General features: G+C 44.5%; 1 protein-coding gene across 5 annotated transcripts in view; it reads right to left on the bottom strand.

The window, feature by feature from the left end:
- Nucleotides 1-18,427, bottom strand: part of FSTL4 (follistatin like 4) — a 196,875-nt gene that overhangs the window by 80,748 nt on the left and 97,700 nt on the right. For all 5 annotated transcript variants that reach the window (XM_051794063.1, XM_051794065.1, XM_051794064.1 and 2 more), the window contains one exon: nucleotides 16,016-16,136. In XM_051794063.1, the coding sequence (XP_051650023.1) occupies nucleotides 16,016-16,136 (121 nt within the window). The remainder of the gene's footprint in view (nucleotides 1-16,015; nucleotides 16,137-18,427) is intronic.

Here is an 18,427-nt window from a genome sequence, read left to right as displayed (position 1 = left end):
TTCCCTCTCTTACTGTGTTCTACAAGAGATGTTATTTTTCTGGGAGATAGTCAGGCTGGACAGTCCCATATTCTACAGGGCAGAGTTACTCAGTTCCACAGATCCTTCCTTCATCTTCTCCTGCCACTGTTGGAGCAGATTTAGCTGCAGAAAGGGCTGATACAGCTCTTCCCAGACACCACAAATATTACCCTGCAACAGTCAGAGGAACCAGGCAACTCCTCAGATGGCAGCAGGATGCAGTGCAGGGGTGCCACCAGCTCAGCAGTGAGCCACAGCTCTGCTCCAGCAGTCTGGGTTAGGTATGAAAACAGGACCTGCCTCTTTGGTCACGTCTCTCTCCACGTGGCCACCCCTCCTCTCTCCACTCCAACCCTGTCCCTGGCTCCTGTCCTCTCCTGCTGGTGCTGTGTCCTCCTCAGTGCTCCCAATCAGAGAGATGTGCCCTAACTCCTGGTGTCCACTATCCAGGACCAAACACTCCTAATTTTCCTGCACACTCAGGAAGATGGTAACAAACTTCATCTGCACCCTCCCCCAGCATCAGAGCTGCTGCATTTCCAACAACGTGGGGAATGGCTTATTCTTCTCTGTGAAAATGAACAATATCTTCTCTTGGAAAAAATACCCTTCATGGTTCAGTATCCTGTAACTTTAATGATCACAAGTAGGTTATGATCACAGTTAGGTTGTGTTTATGTATCTCAAGGAAATGATGGCATTTAAATTCATGGTACATCTGTCCTATGGTTTCCTTCTGTATCTGGGGAAAGGGAGGCTTTGAGAGAAACCACCTACAGCAAACACATTGCTTTTAAAAATCCAGAGCATCATCCTTTACCCACTTTGTAAATCACTCCTCAGCATTACAGTCACCTTTTAAGTCCTTTTAAAGTCCCAAAGCCTTGGGCTCCGTGGAAATGCAAACCTTGGGTGAGGAGCTGTGACAGAGAGGTGGTCAGTCCCTTTGCTGCACTGAATAAAACAAATCTTGAAAAAGTATTCACAAAGAGATGAAGATCAAGAGATTTCTTGGGTAGTGTAATAAGAGATTCCCAGTCATAGTCTGCAAGTTTAGAAATTAAATCTTAACAACAGAAATTGTAAGAAAGTTACCCATGTAGGTCTTGTTACTTCCAGAAGTTCTTAAAATTCATTTTGATGTGTTTGCTCTACAAACTCAGACTCCAACCAATTTCTTCAGCTGATGGGTAAAGTCCAAGGAAATTTCCCATCATTTTGATTTAACTAAACCCCTGTGATCTGACGAGATTGTGATGTTGACACTGTACCAGTGTTCAAGCATACAAAATCCTGAACATTTTCTCTAATATACGAATTATTCTCTCCTTCACCTTGTAGAGGACACATATTCCTGCCAGAAAACACCATTCCCACAGCTCCAGCTCACACAAATCAATGCTCTGACCAGAAAGACCCTGGATTTTGGCAGAGGCATTTCCATGTGGTTGCCACCTCCGTGATGAGCAGCTGTAAGCAAATTACATCCTGTGAAATCTGGGCATAGTTCTTGATGCACTGCCCCCCAAATTCAGAGGAAAGGAACTCCTGAGGGGTTAGCACAGCAGGGAGATGCTGCCCATCCCCTGGAGCCTGGAGGTCTCCCATCAGAATCCCTTCTTAGAAACCAGCACAGTTTGCAACACTGAATTCACTTGGACAGAATCCCACATTATTTCCACATCTAAGGCTCACGTGGACATGGCTAAGAAGTTTATAGCACAGGAGTGAATAAGTGTGTAACCTTTCCTTGTGTAGTACCAATGCATTTCTTTCTGTGCTGGAGAGCACAGGGACACTGGGGACTGCTCACAACCAGAGGGGGAAGAGCACATGGCAAGTCCTGCAACAGATGTGTGTAGAAGGATTTAAATGTAAAAAAAATGGTTTCTTTCTTACTCTGGTAATAAAGAGATCGGTGAGATAAGACACAAAAGTTACCCTTGACTTTTCCAGCTTTTCTGTGTCCGTGAGTTGAAGAGAGATGCTACAGCCCCTGACAGCTGAGACCCACCTGCTATTGACCCAGAATAATTTCTGAGCATCAAAAAAAGTCTTCAAAACATCTCCTGGACACCCACAGTCAATCTTTTCACAAGTTATGCAAGGAAGGAGGTTCAGAAATCCCTTAATTTGCCAGAATGGGAATTGCTGATGTTCCTCTCGTGCCTTAATTTGAAAACCTTTCCCTTTATTTCCATTTGAGTAGAAGAGACAGGTGTGGAAAAAATAAGGTAATTGAGAAGAAGAAGCCAGGCATGTGCAGTGTGGGGGTGGAGGTGCTGGGGGCCATGGGCAGTGGTGAGGGGGCACAGGAAACCAGCCAGGTGGGGCATGGGATGGAATGTCAGGTGGGTTCTCTGCTACTGCCCTTCATCAGCCTGCTGAAGGGAGGGAGGGAGGGAAAAAAAATATAAACTGGCAGCCCCTGTTCCTCCTCATGCTGTTTTCCCTGCAGGGCTGTTACTGGTTTGTTTATTTATTTATTTCCTGGTGATAGATGCCTTGTTGATTTTATGGAGTGGGCAGAGAAATGGGTTGAAAGGAGGTTTCTTAGCATTTGAGACTGCAAATATTTATGGACAGGTGAGTTGTGACACAGGAGCAATTCTGCTTACAAGTAAACGAGCTTTTTAAAAATGATTAAAGTGTCAGGCATATGTGAGGGGAATTACATTGCCAGAGGTCACAGAATCACAGGACCACAGAATGGTTGTGGCTTCAAAGGGACCTTAAAGATCTCCCAATTCCAACCCCCTGCCATGGCAGGGACACCTTCCCCTAGCCCATGTTGCTCCAACCTGGCCTGGAACACTTCCAGGGATGGGGCAGCCACAGCTTCTCTGGGCAACCCGTTACACCAGCTTAAAACTGGAATAGGCAAAGACTCTCAGCATGCAGAATTTGTATTTCAAACACAAACCTCATACAAGAGGCAACAGATTTACAAGAAATAACACACTTCAAAGTCATGCACTGCTGGGTTTGCTGGAGACTGGGCACAAGGCAGGTCAGCTGGAGCAGCAGCACAGCCCTGTGCAACCCAGGGCTCACCCGGGCTCTGACAGCAAAACCACCCAGGAGACTAATTAAATAAAACTTCAGCTCAGCAAAATCATCTTGGTTACTCTGGCTGATTATGAGGTAATTCTTCACAAGACAATTGCAAGATAAGCAGTGAGGCTCAGACAGCACTCCTACTCTCTCCATACAGGTGTTACAGCACCCACAGTATCCGCTGGGCCACTTCCAGAGCCCAGCTCCCATCACCTCCACCACACTGAAACACATCTGTTATTTCAAACAGCTTCAAATGGCCCTTATCTGACAGCTTCTGATGCTGGAATTTGAAGTGAGCTGGGCCTCTCAACCCAATTCCTATGGGGCATCGTCCACAAAAACTAATAACTACAGCAATAATAACCACAGGAAGTCAAACATCCCCACAAGTGGTAGAACTGCTTCAGAAGGTATTTCAGCCTCTTCTGTGAGCACCCTGTATCTAATCCTGAGAGTAAATTATCCAGGGGGCTGACATGAGACCCGTAATGAAACTGCTTTGCCACTGGCCCTGTTGATTCCTCTGAAGTTCCTTTCATTATAGGAAATTAGTGGATCAACTGACATTTATTGCAGCAGTTTTTGTTTCGTGGGGCGCTCGTGAAGCCCGGTGGAAGATCTGCATGTCAGAGTGACTGCACAGGGAGATGGCTCAGTACCTTTTGGTACCAAGTCCCCCAGCTTTCTTTTTCCCTTCCCTCTTGCTTTGCCCTTAAAGGAAGTTACACCTGCCAGGTCTTCCCTTGCCTAATGTTTAACAAAAAGGGAGCTGATGGAGCTGCTGAGCCACTCCCAAGAGCCAGAAGGATGCAGTAACCTGCCACTCTTTTTTTTTTCACTTGCAAAGCTCTTGGACACATGATGTCTGGTGCAGGGGAAATCTTTTATTCCCCAATGTCTGCTGTTAAAGAGCTCTCACAGAGCAGGAATCCAACAGTTCATTACTTCTATCTGCTCAACAGACTTTTGACATAATTGTATTAGTGCCTCACTGCGGGGCTTGAAAAGTGAAATCTGAAAAGCAGCTCTTTGCTGTCGGCTTACGTGTTTGCCGAAGCCCTGTTTATGTGCTGGAATACAAAGCACATCATTTGCAGTTCATATAATTTGTTTAATGCATTCTGCTCAGAGGCCACCTGTGCTAATGCATCGCAGCAGTCACTGGGTTACTCTCACCGTGTTTGAGAAAGTTAAAAACCCTCTTTTCTGAGCCAAATCCCCCTGTCAGCACTTGCTTTCGCTGAGTTCAAGTCAGTGAGGGTGCAGGATATGGGAAAGGTGGAAGGGGAGGCAGGGAGGAGACCCCAGCTGTGCTCACCTGGATGGCAGCAGCCAAGTTTGCTCTTTTATGTCCTGAGCATCCCTCTCCTCCGTGGATGCTGCCGGAGGGATGTGCCGCTCTCCGGAGGAGTTCCACCATCAGCAGCCCCTCCAGTGCCCACACTCTGTATTTCTGCCATGTCAGGATGTTTTGCTATTGCCAAAATCCCCTGGCTGGCAAAGAAAATGCATTTCCATTCTTTGTGAGAGCTCTTTGCCTCGGCGGGTGTTCCCAGAGCGCTGCGAGACGAACGCACGCTCTGCCCACTCCAAACTGCTCCCATCTCCCACTCAGCCACAGCCACGGGATGGCAATGCATTAATGACAACCCACAGTGCCTGTTCATCCCATTACACTCAGGTATTCAATAAATACCCATTAACATATTGGAGTCTTTCCATGAATGCATCTTGGAGCGAGTGGGTTCATAAAAATACATCTTAAAACAAAATAAGGAGGATAATAGCAGTTCTGTAACAAATTTAGCCTCATATACATCTCATATTTTAGCAGATGATTGGTTAGCAAATTGCATTAAAAGCCACACAACTCTATTAGACCTGCCAGAAGATGCATTACAGCTCTGAGCAGACTCCAAGCCAGTCTACCTCAGGACACACATGCACTGAATATATACCAATGGTGAAAAAATCCAATAATAATTAGTATTACAATAAGTGGAGATGTGCTAAAACAGCCAGAATACGTGCATTTCATACCTTCCTAAGCCTGTAAATTACCATATGGGCTGGTCCAAAGGCTGGAGATGAGTTTGGTGGCTACCAGAGTGCTACAGGAATTTAGGATGGGCAGACTTTTATGCTGTTTACTGCAGGAGAATTTGGCACAGAGCTCTTTTTGTTGCTACAATAAACAGCAGTCCCCTGAAGAGAAGAGATTGAAGGCAACAGCCTCTGCTATCAGTAATGACCAAATGCAACCAGATGCTATCACTCCTTCTGAAAGAACTTTGCCTGCAGGTCCTACAGGAACATAAACCCCATCTAGTGATGCTTGCATATCAGCTACAGATGCTACAGATGCCAGCTACTGACAAGCTCGTGTTTGGGTTTTTAGGGCAGAAAAAGGAGTTTTGGTTCCAGCTGGTTTAGTCTGTTGATGAATCTGGGTTGCCCTGCAGCAGGAAGATGTGCAGGATGGGAGGTCTGTGCCTCCCACCCCAGCCAAGGTGTCCTCAACAGGCAACCAAACTTCTCACTGCAGAACCAGCAGGTTAAAGAGAAGCACATCAGCATTCTAAGAATAATAAAGAAATGAGATTCCCATCCTGCCAGCCTGGTTCATTTTTAAGTTCCTGCTGTAAACTGCAGGAAATTGTAACTTCACATGTGGACTCACCCCCACAGCAGTCATGGTCCAGAGGAACCCTGCCCTGGGCACGTAAACCAGCAGGATTTTGGGAAGATGCTGAGTGACAGGTGACCCAGCAGGTCATTGTTTCACCACACAAGCACAGCAAATGCCTTTCCTCCAACTCCCAGTTTTGTTATGAGCATTCAAGAGGGCAGGTTAGATACCAACAACAATATTTAGCCTGGAGCAGCAGCAGAGCACATTTCCTCTCACCAGGTTGCTCAGGGTTCTGTACACAGCTCCTGAATTCTCCTGGCAGAAATAATGTTATTTTCCTCCCCACCAGCAGTGGGTTCCTGAGATCAACAGCCTTTTGAGGGTGAGAAAAATGCAAAAGGGAGACATTTGTGCAGAAAATCTACCTGTAAGAGTTATCAAATAATAGCTGTGAGACCTGACATTAAAATATGCATACATGTATATTAAATATTTGCACGTATTGCTATAAAGGTTACACTTCATGATCTTGGAGGTCTTTTCCAACTTTAATGATTCTATGAAAAACAGACAGTGCAGCGACACTGCCTGAACTTGGCCATACAGGGCCAGGACTGGCCATGGCTCTTGGGTCTTCACAGACCAGGGTGGAGCTCATTTGGGGTTTTGTTTGCTCCTATGTGTGGGCAGCAGGACAGCAATCCAGGCTGCACATGCAGCTTCAGCAAAGGCAGTGGGATGGATGACTCCACTTGTGGTAGCTCCAAACACTGGGGAAATGGGGAAAGCTGAATTTTCCCCACGCTTAAAATGAAGCACAAATGACATGGAAAACCAGGTCACCGAGCCAGACAGGAGAACAAAACCACAGGAAGAGTCTGTCTGGGCAGCAGCTTTCAGAAGAAACTTCAGAATCAGTCTGTTCCTGAAAGCAATTCCAGCAGCCACTCCATCAGACCAGAGCCCTGCCCTGACACAAGAAATCAGGATGTGGGACAACCCTGTGAAACACAGTTCATGTCAAAATACAGGCTGAAAGGGGGTTTGAAATGTTACCCTGGTCTTCCAGGCTCCCAATTCTCTCATTTAATTTCATATTTAAAAGGTGTATATAGACCCTAGGAAATCCCAGGGTGAGGATATTTTCATTCTCTCTTCTCACCCCGCTCACTTTTTGGTGCTTTGCTGTGAAATCTCAGCCATTCCCACTCCCTGTTCCCTCCCCTCTGCACTCCATCACACCCCAGCAGTTTTTGGGGCTGTGCTGCAAAGCAAGGCTGGGTTTCAGCAGGACACTGTTCAAGTGCTTCAGCGTCCAGGAGGACCCACAATCTTTACTAACTAATTATTCAGGACTGTCTGATGAACAGAAGGACAAATTAAGAAGATACACATACTTCTCACACTTCTTTTTTTGTTATATCATAGTCACAAGTTACTTCTCTAAACATGTTTCTGGTAACATGCCAGAAATATCAATATATTGAATATTGAATGGGACTGTGAATATTCAGTGCCTGGGCTGTGGGGAAAGCTACAGGACTCAAGTGTGGCACAAAGCCCCAGTTCAGTGGTGCCTGTACCTCCTGGTTTGCAGGAAGAGAAACCAAAATTCTGCACTGAATTTTATCCAGCACAGACAGAAAAGCTGATGGAGCTCAGGAGGCACAGCAGGGCTGAGCTCCCCGTTATTTATGTCTGTCGAAGGCTCTTGATATTCCTTCTGAAGTTTTGATCATCAAGAAACTCGAGAGTGAGCTTTTTATGGTGGTGCTAAAGACAGACATTGGCAACAGCTGAATTTCATCTCATATCCTGATGCCACTGAAGCATCTCCAAAGCTTTTTACTTTTCTCTATAGGCTGGCACCTTTTTTTTTTTTTTATTCTTTTTTGGAAGTATTAAAGCAGAACCAACCTTTGAGTTCAGCTTATTCAATCCCCCACTGCTATTTTTTTTTTTATTTTAAGTTTCTATCTGGGCATCCTGGATTTGTCAAGGAGATTTTCTCCTGTGAAGAACATGAAATAAAAACATCTCAGCTGTGGCTCTCCATAAATTGTATCACTGCACTGGGGATATGTACAGTACTTGGTAATTTTCTGATGGCTGCTCTGGCATTCTGATTGCAAAATTAGCACTGCAGCTCTGCAGGGCTGTACAGTGTCAATAAAGTACATCCTAAATCAACTAAGCACTGGCTGATCCACTCCAATGGGGCTGTTTCTAGAGTCATCCAAAGCCCAAATCTGTTCAACACCTCCACTAAGAGCTGGAATAAACACAGAAATCCCAGCTGACACTTGGAATACCACAGAAGGCAGGACTGATGTGCTGAGCTTTTGGGGTTGGCCAGTCACCTGCACCTGTGCAGAATAAACTATTTTAACGTGACCACATACACAATTATACATGAAACAGTGACCACACAGCCAGGAACAAGGAATGCAGGGCAGAAGTATGACCTGAAAAGCAGATGAGGTCACTAATCCCGGGAAAAGGGTCAGTGAGTGACAAAACACATGACAGCAGCAAAATCACCATGATCCCTGCCTGGATGGTGAGCATGGGAATATCAGAGGGGAAGGGTAACATGGGAGGTTTCAGCCTTTGCACCAGCTCTGGTGGGAGACTGAGCCTGCATTAGAAAATTGTTTTTTTAATACCTTAAGGAATGCTTTTGGCCTTAAAGATGATGAATCTGCTCAACCAGTTGAAGAGAAGATGAAGAACAAGTCAATGGAGAAGCAATTCAAAGCAACCATGAGATGCCTGAAAGGGCAGAGAGACCCCCCAAAGCAGCTCTCCCCACATGAAGGCAGGTTCAAAAGGAAAGTATCACACTTGAAATTCCACACTTGGAAAACAGGGAAAGAAAACCAGAAACAAGAGGAAAACAGCAGCTAAAATGTTCTGGGCTGTATCTAATAACACAAGCTCTAGGAAAGCTTGCCCAGGATGAGACCATATCACACCTTTGACTTCATGTGAACTCTTAGGCACTTTAGCTATGATTTTCCCCATTTTTAGTGATAAGACATTTTTGCTTCACGTCAATGCTGCACTTGCTTCAAAAATTCTTCAGAGACTGAATATGACTAAAATAATAAAAAGAAATACAACACAGAAAGTGCTGGTCCAATTTCCCTTCAGAAATGGTCTCTGGTTTTGCAAGAGCATAAGGAAGCCAGAGGAACACCTACAATTCTTCATTCCCAGCTCATAGAAAATGGAAATTTTTTAGACCCTTAACTCCATGATCTGAAGGTGCACACAGACACACAGGTGATAAAACCCCCTGAAATCATTAAAACCACCCATTCCCCCAGCACTGCCAAGGCCACCCCTGGACCATGTCCCCAAGTGCCACATCCACAGGATTGTTAAACTCCTCCAGGGATGGGCACTCAGCAGGGATGTCCAGGACTGTCAGCCACTCTGTGATTTCACCAATATCTGTATTTGCTCTTCACTGACATAATTTTGTGTCTGCAAGTAACCCAAAACACTCTGATCTGTGTGCGTGGAATCACCTCAGCGAACGCCGCCAGCACGGATCAAATAATTTTTTAAGAAATGGTATTTGCCTGGTTTTATGCACCAGTGAGTCACTCATAGGCACTTTATAAATATTTAAATATTCTACTCCTGCCAGACTGTGTGTAGACATTTGATATGGTTTGTACTACATCGCCTCTGAAGCACTGCTCCACATGGCAACGTCTTGCATTTAAAACCGAGATTAACAAATCAATGCACCCTGAAAAGCAGTTTTAGATCACCAGCACATTGTCTTCCAGTGAGTTTTCTTTGCAATTTGTAGACAATAGATTTCCAATAACGACTTGTAATTAAAATCACTTTCTCTTACTCAACGTTCCACATTAAGCCTGTTGACATTTTGCGGATGGTATCTTTGGAAATGAGAGATATGAACAAGGGGAAAATGGCTTTAAACTGAGAGATATTTGGTCTAGATAACATATTAGGAAGAAATTTTTCCCTGTGAGGGTGGGGAGGCCCTGGCACAGGTTGCCCAGAGAAGCTGTGGCTGCCCCATCCCTGGAAGTGTCCAAGGCCAGGGTGGACGGGGCTTGGAGCAACCTGGGATAGTGGAAGGTGCCCCATATTTTAGTTTTTGAAGTATTTTTGCTCACATTACATTTGTCTTTCTTGCTACAAATTAATTCTGGTTTTGTTTTGTTTTTTCCCATCTCTGAGAAAATACCTTTCACTTTGTTCAAAATGCAGCAAAACAGATGAGAACACACAACAAACCTGACTCTGACACTGTTTTATGGAACTGCAAACAATGCAGGGTACTTTGCTGGAGCCCTGAGATACATTTTAGTCTTGAAGCTCAGAAGTTTTTCACAACGAGAAGAGCTTTAAAAAAGAGAGAAAAAGAAATCAACTTTTTTCTTTGCAGAATGTGTTTCTTTGATACCAAGGAAGGTATCAAGGAAGGGGAAAAAAAACCCACACAAAAAAAGAAAATCCAAGCAAGAAAATTTTCCACATTCAAAAAATACCTGCCCACTAAGATGAACTCACTGAGATGCCCCCAGCTGAGACATCCTACCAGCCAAGAATTACAGCAGGATCATTCCTAGTGCTCAAGCCATCTTGCTGCTGGGGCTGCCTCCAACACAGCATGGCCAGCTCTGTCCTAAAATGCCTAAAAACCCAGCACGGGGTCACGGCTCAGCTGTGGGAATGCTGGGAACAAAATGCTGCTGGAGCAACTCGGATCTTGTTGGGATTTCCCATCATCCCTGTTCAGCTGGCACTTGCTGCAGAAATCAAGCTGAATAGTTTTCAATTTCTCCTTTTTCCCCCAATTTTTTTTTATCTTTTAGGGTTTTTTTCCTGCCGTAGGATTGCACTGTTAAGTCAGCTTTAATAAATATACTACTAATAATGATGACGGTAATAAAAACAATAATAAATAAATTAAAAATGCCTCATAAATTGCTTCATCCTCAGTAGCACAGCATTCCTCAAGGCAGTCAGGAAGGGGCTGCTCTGGCCAGCTGAAGGAAGGCTCATTTCTTGCCCAGCAGCTCAGCTCTCCTCTCTCACTGCCTCCAACCAAAAGCAGGGGCCGGCGCTCCCCCGCTCGCTCGGCCGTGTTTGAAGTTGGGATATCACATTGCTCGCAGGAGAGGCAATCAATGCTGGTAAGCTAATGAATTATTTCCAAGTTTGTACCAATATCTGCAGCAACATGAAAGAAAAATTGCCTGGCAGGGAGATTACAGCGGGAGAGGCAGAGCACGGGGCAGGGGCTGTCAATATTTCGGGGCTATGAGTCGATCCTGCAGATAACTGCTGCTGCTACATTGCTTAGGAAAACACTGCCAGCAAAACATTTCATCTCACAATATACTTGTCCAACTTAATTCTCTGGGCTTGACCAATCCAGCTGGGAGAGAAGGGCAACAAACACCCGACCCCAAGTGCTGTGCCACGGAGAAGGTGTGAGTTAACTCTCCATCTGAGAGGAAGGACCACCCCCTCCCTAAGATCCTGCTTTATGGGGAACTTGCCACTGGCTGCCGCAGGAGAGGAGCCCCAAAGAGAAGATACAAGGACTGCCTGAAACAACATCTCAGCCTTGGCCATATTGATCACCATAACTGGTCTGCTCTGGCTTCCAATCGGGAGGTCTGGAGACACACCATCTGTAACACTGCTGCTTCCTTTGAGAACACACACAGGATCACTCTTTAGGAGAAAAGACAACGCAGAAAGAATTGTGCCTTGCAGAATATACCACCTAAGGGGTCTTTCTGCTGTGCCTTTTGCAATCAGACATGTCTATCTCGTATTGGCCTTTTCAGCCACCAACACACTCGTAACAAACATGGGCAGAGCCCTCCCTAAATGTTCGTTAGCGAAGCCCGGCCATGATGATGATTTGATCCTGCAGATAACTGCTGCTGCTACATTGCTTAGGAAAACACTGCCAGCAAAACATTTCATCTCACAATATAATTGTCCAATATAATTATCTGGGCTTGACCAATCCAGCTGGGAGACAGCGGCAACAAACACCCGACCCCACGTGCTGTGCCTTCGAGAATGTTTGAGTTAACTCTCCATCTGAGTGTGGGTTTGACAGAGGCAATTGCTGCTGGAAAAGCTGGCCCACAACACGAACATGGAGTGCACACATACATGTGTACACACACAGACAGCAAATATGGGTGGTCATTTTCCTCAAAGAGTATTTTTTTATCATTACCACCTTGTTTAGGATGAGACTGTACAATATCGTGAGTTGGATATCCTGAGATGTCTGTCAAGAACAAGCTGAAAGCTTCCTCACACATCTCCCTCTCCCCCCTGAGCCAACAAGTCCCTTTTTAGGTTTCATTCCCTTTTTCTCAACGTAGAGTTTTGTTTTTCCCCAGCCAGCACCAATCCCCCACCACTTTGGGACGATGACAAAGCTCTGCTCTAAAGTAGTTTCCAGTGAATCAGAAATATGCCCAACTCAAACCCAGATCTGTTTTATACTCCACAATTCTAATGAGCCCCTGGAGGATGGCTGGAGGGGTGGGGATGGATGGCTCCCTGCTCCACATCCTGTGGCTGTGGGGAATACAGCTCCCAGAGATTTTAGGGTCACTGCAGTAAATCTGGAGCCAGTCCAGTGCTGCTTCTCTGCACTGGCAGTGATTAACCTGACACTCATGCCCAGCCCAGGCTCCCAATTCATTTTTTCACCCAGTTCATTCAAATTCTTCTCTCTGGTCTCCCAGTCCCCAGTGGCCATGCTGGGAAAGCCCCAGGGCACTGGGCTGGCACCATCTGCCCTCCCTGGCTGTTATCCAGCATTGCCCTGACCTCTTGCTGCAAGTATTTATGTCTCATTTTCACATTTCCTCCTTGTGCTTTTTTGGTAAATATTAAGGACAAGTTAAAAAAAAGAGGAAGTTCTGACCTAAAACAAAAGCAGGGAGGAAAGAAAACTCATTTTAAAGTGTGAAGAGGAAGTTTAAAAGAAGAGCCCATTCATCCTGCAGCCTCTTCTGCATTCAGTCCTGCAAGAAATATGTCCCAGCTAAACAATATTTGTGTTCTCTAGATAACAATATATCCATACATGACACGACTCTCATCTTAGAGAAACAGAAATTTTCTGTCTGCATGGAACTTTTATGCATAAGACCGTGGGAAATAATGTCTGGACAATATAACAATTCAGTATTTTTCTTTCAAACTTCCTTTGTGGGTTGTTTTGGTCCAGATACGAATCAGGAGAGCACTCTAATGGGTCATAAGCTAGAATTTAAGGGTGTTTTATTGTTGGCTTAATAACTCCTTATTAGCTAAACAGTGCTGACAAGATAAAGGCATTTTGATGGAACGCATGTTTCCCCTCTCTCTGACATATTTGTCTCACAAATTGACCTGTCCACACTGATGATGATACAGATCCAGAAGATTACACTGATTTTCTTTTCCCTTCAGCTGGGCTTTTCACGTCTGCCAACCTGCCACTTGCCCATTAGGGAAGACAACAGGAATGCCAGCAGTGACATGGCTAATTCCAGTGACCTCCAGCCAGACACAGCTCCAGAAGTTCCATCCAAAAACCACTCATCTGACACTCCTAAAGCACGACTCAGCCTGGTGCTGTGCCTGCCAACTCACCAGACTCTCTCTGTGCTGATTAATTAGATGCATGTTCTGCTTTAGCTCTTGTGACAACCAAGTCTTCCATTTCTTACTCATTCACCGAATCTTTGTGACAGAGAAAACACAACAGACAAATATATTTGCTGCTGGCACGTGAAAATCTCCAGATCATCTTATTAAAAATTATTTTTTAATTAGAGTCCTTAGCTAATAAAAATCTATTAGTGAGAAATTAGAAGACACCTACAAGTGGTTCTCACCAGAGTTGCCAGGAGAGTGTTTCATGTGTCTCATACATTACTCATGTATGATTAAGGCAATTTGAAGAGTGACACTTTAATCCTGTGTTAATAGATATTTCTAGTCATCCTCGTAGAGGCAAGAAAACTCCCAACAGTTCTATTCTTGGGATTAAAGAACAAAAGAACTCTCAGAAAATCAGAAGAAAGATGATAGCTTTAGCAGGAAGGCCACTATTTCTGTCCATAATCCAAAACTGTGCTTTAAAATGTGCATGAAGATGATCAGCATGATTAGAAATGATGATTAAAATAGCACCTATTAGATGTAGTGCTTGCAAGGGTGAAACCAGATTTCAGAAAAGGTAAAACACTGGATTTTCTCTCATCGTGCACTTTTCATTCATTTACAGGCAATCAACACGATGGGGACAAAAAACGCCCTCTGGGTCTCAGAGAGAGGATGGGTCAAGGGAAGGCAAGAGACACCCATAGAGTGGGAGGAAGAGCCTGTTTTGTGGCTCTGTGAGGTACAGCAAGGCCACAAGACCCTCTGGAATGAAATGCAGCTTCTAAAGCAGCACGAGAATGACAAATTGGGCAGTTCTTCACATCACCAAGGTCATCCTCGAACCCTTCCAACACTGCGACACTCCACCGGCGCGCGGGGCGCCCAGACAGATGTGACGGAGGTTTTGAGAGGATAAATTAGACTGAGACTTTCTGAAGCCACTGAATTCTGGTAATTATGTTACTCAGCTTGCTGAGCAGCCACCCCCACAGCCTGCTGCCAGCCTGCCACAACGCCTGGCTTGGGTGAACTTCAAGCGACAAAAGGATCACTCTAAAGGGCAAAAAAAACCAGGAGAAATGTGCAGTATGCTGCACCTTTCAACTGCTGCAAGCCAGAGCCTGGCTCAGAATAAAGCAGGGATTTAATAAACAAAATTTTCGTAAATCAAAGTGTGTGTTTAAAGTGTTTGAAGTACTTTGGAGATTTTTTTTTCCTGCATCGTTTAATAACATAAAGGGAAAAAACCACACTTTGACCAGGGAGTAAGTTTGCTTCCAGAGGCGCCACAATTTGGAAAGCTGCAAGCAATGAAATTTGGGTTTAAATTAAAAGCTGATGAGGCATTATTTGCTCTTGATAAAAGCCAAGATTCTGGGAAAACTGAAAATGGAGAAGGCAGTCTGCTTTTCAGCTTCAGATGGTGAACAATTCTCTTCAGATACAAAATCCCTTTGACAGACAGTCATTGTTACACCTTGGGTTTTGTTACAATAGTTTTGCAGTTTATCAATACTATCTCTATTCACTGGCTCATATTTTGTACTTGTCTTATTTTCACTGCCTACTTAAAATTCACTGAACCAAAACCTCATAGAAATAACTCCTGGAATTTAGGTTTGAGTTGCTGTGACTTTGAGAACCCATTGATCCAAATATGCTCCCAAATAACTGCATGTCAAGCCTTTATAGCTTGGGTTAATTCACTTTATGGCCTTCTTAATATATGAGATTTTATGTTTACTGTATGCCTGCTGGTTTGAGTGTGCTGTGTGGAACTAAAAGCACATGAGATTCAAACAGATCCAAGGTGACATTACTCCCCTTAGAAAGGAATCCAGATTAAGACATAACCAGCTTGTTATTGGCCCTTTCCCTGCACTCAACAGGTTCAATGCTTGAATGCTGCTTTCATTTTAACCACAATGTGTTAACCATTGTAGCTCCTTATCCTGATTATGGAATAAAGCTGCACATTTTCTGCCTTTCTTTTTCAGTATCCCAAAGGAACTGGCACCAATAAAACTTTCTATCACCCAAGTGAAGGAGACAATGTGGGGCCTTTTCCAGGGAAGCACTTCAACAAATGCTTAACTTAAAGCACAAACATAAAGTTATGAAGAGAAATGGGCTAACACAGGTACTTATTTTATCACATTTTTAAATAGCTCTGTGACCCACAGATCCTAGCAAACAGTGCTGAGATATGTACCAAGATTGCCCAGTGTAACATACTTACTAACACAGAAACAACACGCAGAAAACATCATTCCCAGGCGGAATATTCCCTAAAACACCTTCCCCACAGCAAACTGACTCGTATCACCACAGCAACCTGGTTTCCTCAGGGTTACTCAAACCTCACACTCAGCTCTACAGAGCTGGCCAGTCCACCAAAACCTCTCCACTGCCTTCAACAAGAACCACAACAAAACACAGGAGAGAACAACGAACCTGCCACACTCGCGCCGACCTCCTGCTCCGCGCTCGTCCTTCGGAGCACAGGCAAGGAAAACAAGCCTCCCAGAGTATTCTCATGGCATTTAAGACAAAAAGCCACCAGACAGCAGTGCCCTCCCAGATATTCCCAAGCTTCCAAGCCCTGGGAGGGGCGGAGGCACTCACGGAAGGCCGTGTAGAGCTCCTGCAGCGTCAGGCGCCCGTCGCTGTTGTAGTCGTCAAAGCGCAGAAGGTCCTCCAGGGTACAGCCCAACAAATCACCTGCCAGGTCCTCCTTCTTCATCAGCTGTGGCAAAGGCAACAGGGGATCTTACATGTCATGGACTGCTGGCCTGGCTCACCCAGCAGATTTTCCATTAAATAACCTCTGGGGAAATATCTCTATCTCTATCTCTATCTATCTATAGATATATCACATCTATCATTATATATTTGCTTTGTATCAAGACACAACTGATGTTCATATTCCTGCAGCACTTCATGGAGCTTGGACTGGTGAGGGTGAGACTCTTCCTTTAGCAGCAGCAGCAACACAGAAATGCATTTTCACTTCACAAATGTACTGAAAAATAAATATTCAGCAGGGAAGAAGGAAGGTCTGCTTTTTCTTTCTCCTCTGTGAGGAAGGACAAAATTGTATTCCCTGCTTTTGGGACTAGGATGGGGAAGAGTGGGTGGTATACTCAACATTAATGTGCTTTTCCAGCCCCCAACAGTTTGTTTCTTTTGTATCCTCAATGTTTCATTTGGGTCCCCTGAATTTATTGTAGAACACAAAGGAAACTGCTGAAATGTTGCATCTTCCAGCCAGGAAGGCTTTTTGCTGTAGCCCAGGGACTCTTTTATTTACTATTTTAGTCTTGGCCCATTATATTGAAGCAATTTAAAGTAATAATGCTAAAAAAATGACCCTTCACCTAGCAAGTAAAAACACTCAATACAAGTGAGATCAACCATAACTTCCAAGATCAATGTTGTAAGGATGGAAATTTTCCTTTGTCTGTGTTTGTATTGAAAATTGATTAACTTTTCATAGGATTGACAAGTTTTTATTTGTCCTTTTGATTTCATGTCAGGAAAGAAAAAAAAACAAGCGCAAAACACTTCAGCTGCAACACATTTAGTAGACTTATGAATCTAACTTTAAAATACATTAAAGATTTAAATAAAAATAACAACCCAGTTACCCCCATTGTTAATAGCCCTGTATATCCATGGTTGCAAAACTACAGGGGAATTTCACTGCTAGGTCCAGAGGGATAATATTGGATAGGGTCTGCCAGCAGCCAGGCAAAACAGCTCTAAATAGAGGGGGATGGACCATCTGCTGCCACTTTTTTTGCTCAAAGCAATTCTGTTGTGGAGAACAAACCAGTGGGTGCTGCAGTGCTGCAGGACCATCACCCCTGGAGAGACTCTGCTTCCAGTTCCTCCTCTGGGGTGAATCCCTCTGCAAGGAGCCTCCTAAAGATCCACCTTCAGGTCTTAAAAATTCCTTTTTTCTGCAGCAGTGCACGTTACCTGCCTCGATTTTTTTTCCTTGCAGACAAGGTTACAGTGCTCAAGAGACTATTTTTCTTTTACATAAAACACAGCAAATGCACAGCACCAGCTCATCCAGCAGGCAGAGAGAACAAGATCCCACTGCACCACGTTCAGCTCAGCTTGCTCTGCCCATGGCCAATGAAATTCTCATCTCTGGGGGAATTGTGAAGTTGCAAAGAGCTTCAAATTAAGGAGCTAATGCAAATCAATCACAAATCTACCTAACGAGGCAAGAAAAGCCCTGCTTAGACTGTAACCTTCATAACTGAAAATTGCTCATTACCTAAAAAAAAAGTCCCTTGAAACCTGGGTGGATAAACTGGTCCTGTAAGAGCACATGAAAATCACCTTGTTAAAGAGGAAAATGAAGAACTGACATGCTACACATAAACTGTGAATAGTGGGAAGAGCCCAGAGCTGCCCCACAGACTGTCCCCAGCCTGGCCAGGGCTCAGCCACACTCCCACCAAGGGGCCCAAGGCTGGTGCCACTCAGCTCAGGATTAAAAGCATTCCTGGCTTATCTAAATTCTGCTTTAATAGGAATTATTCATCTCTTGAGGGGTGATCCTTCTGCCAGCCCAGCCGTGCTGGTGGCCAGCCCGTGTGGAGGACGTGAGGTGAGAGGGCTCCTGGCTGGGGCTGGACTTCATTCTGCTCCATCCAACTGAAGTGGGCTCCAGATGTTCAGGCACATTGAGGGATTTTGATAACAATGAGAAAAGAAGAACTGAAATCACAGCAGCCAAGGTCTGTGCTTGCTCTTGAGAGAGACATGGGTTCCAAGCACATCTGCAAACAAAGCACTTCGAGGCAGACCTTCCAACACTGAATCTTTTGCAGTGCAGGTCACTGATTCTTCCCAATGCAATGCCTTGCAGGCTCCAAACCTTTGTTTCCATGCAAGTTGAGTTTTAATATCCCGACAAAATAAGTTTCGTGTAAAAAGGGGCAAAAAAATTGGAGAGCAGAACAGAGGCCACTATTCAAAAGCTGGCTTTGAATTCAGATGAAAGTGTTTTATTATACCTAC

This window comes from Manacus candei, unplaced genomic scaffold (assembly GCF_025592945.1).
Source record: "Manacus candei isolate 608988 ecotype Guabito, Panama unplaced genomic scaffold, ASM2559294v1 h1tg000037l, whole genome shotgun sequence".
In the NCBI taxonomy this organism is placed as follows: Eukaryota; Metazoa; Chordata; class Aves; order Passeriformes; family Pipridae; genus Manacus; species Manacus candei.
Note: the sequence above shows the minus strand (reverse complement) of the source record. Positions and strands in the feature narration are given on the sequence as shown.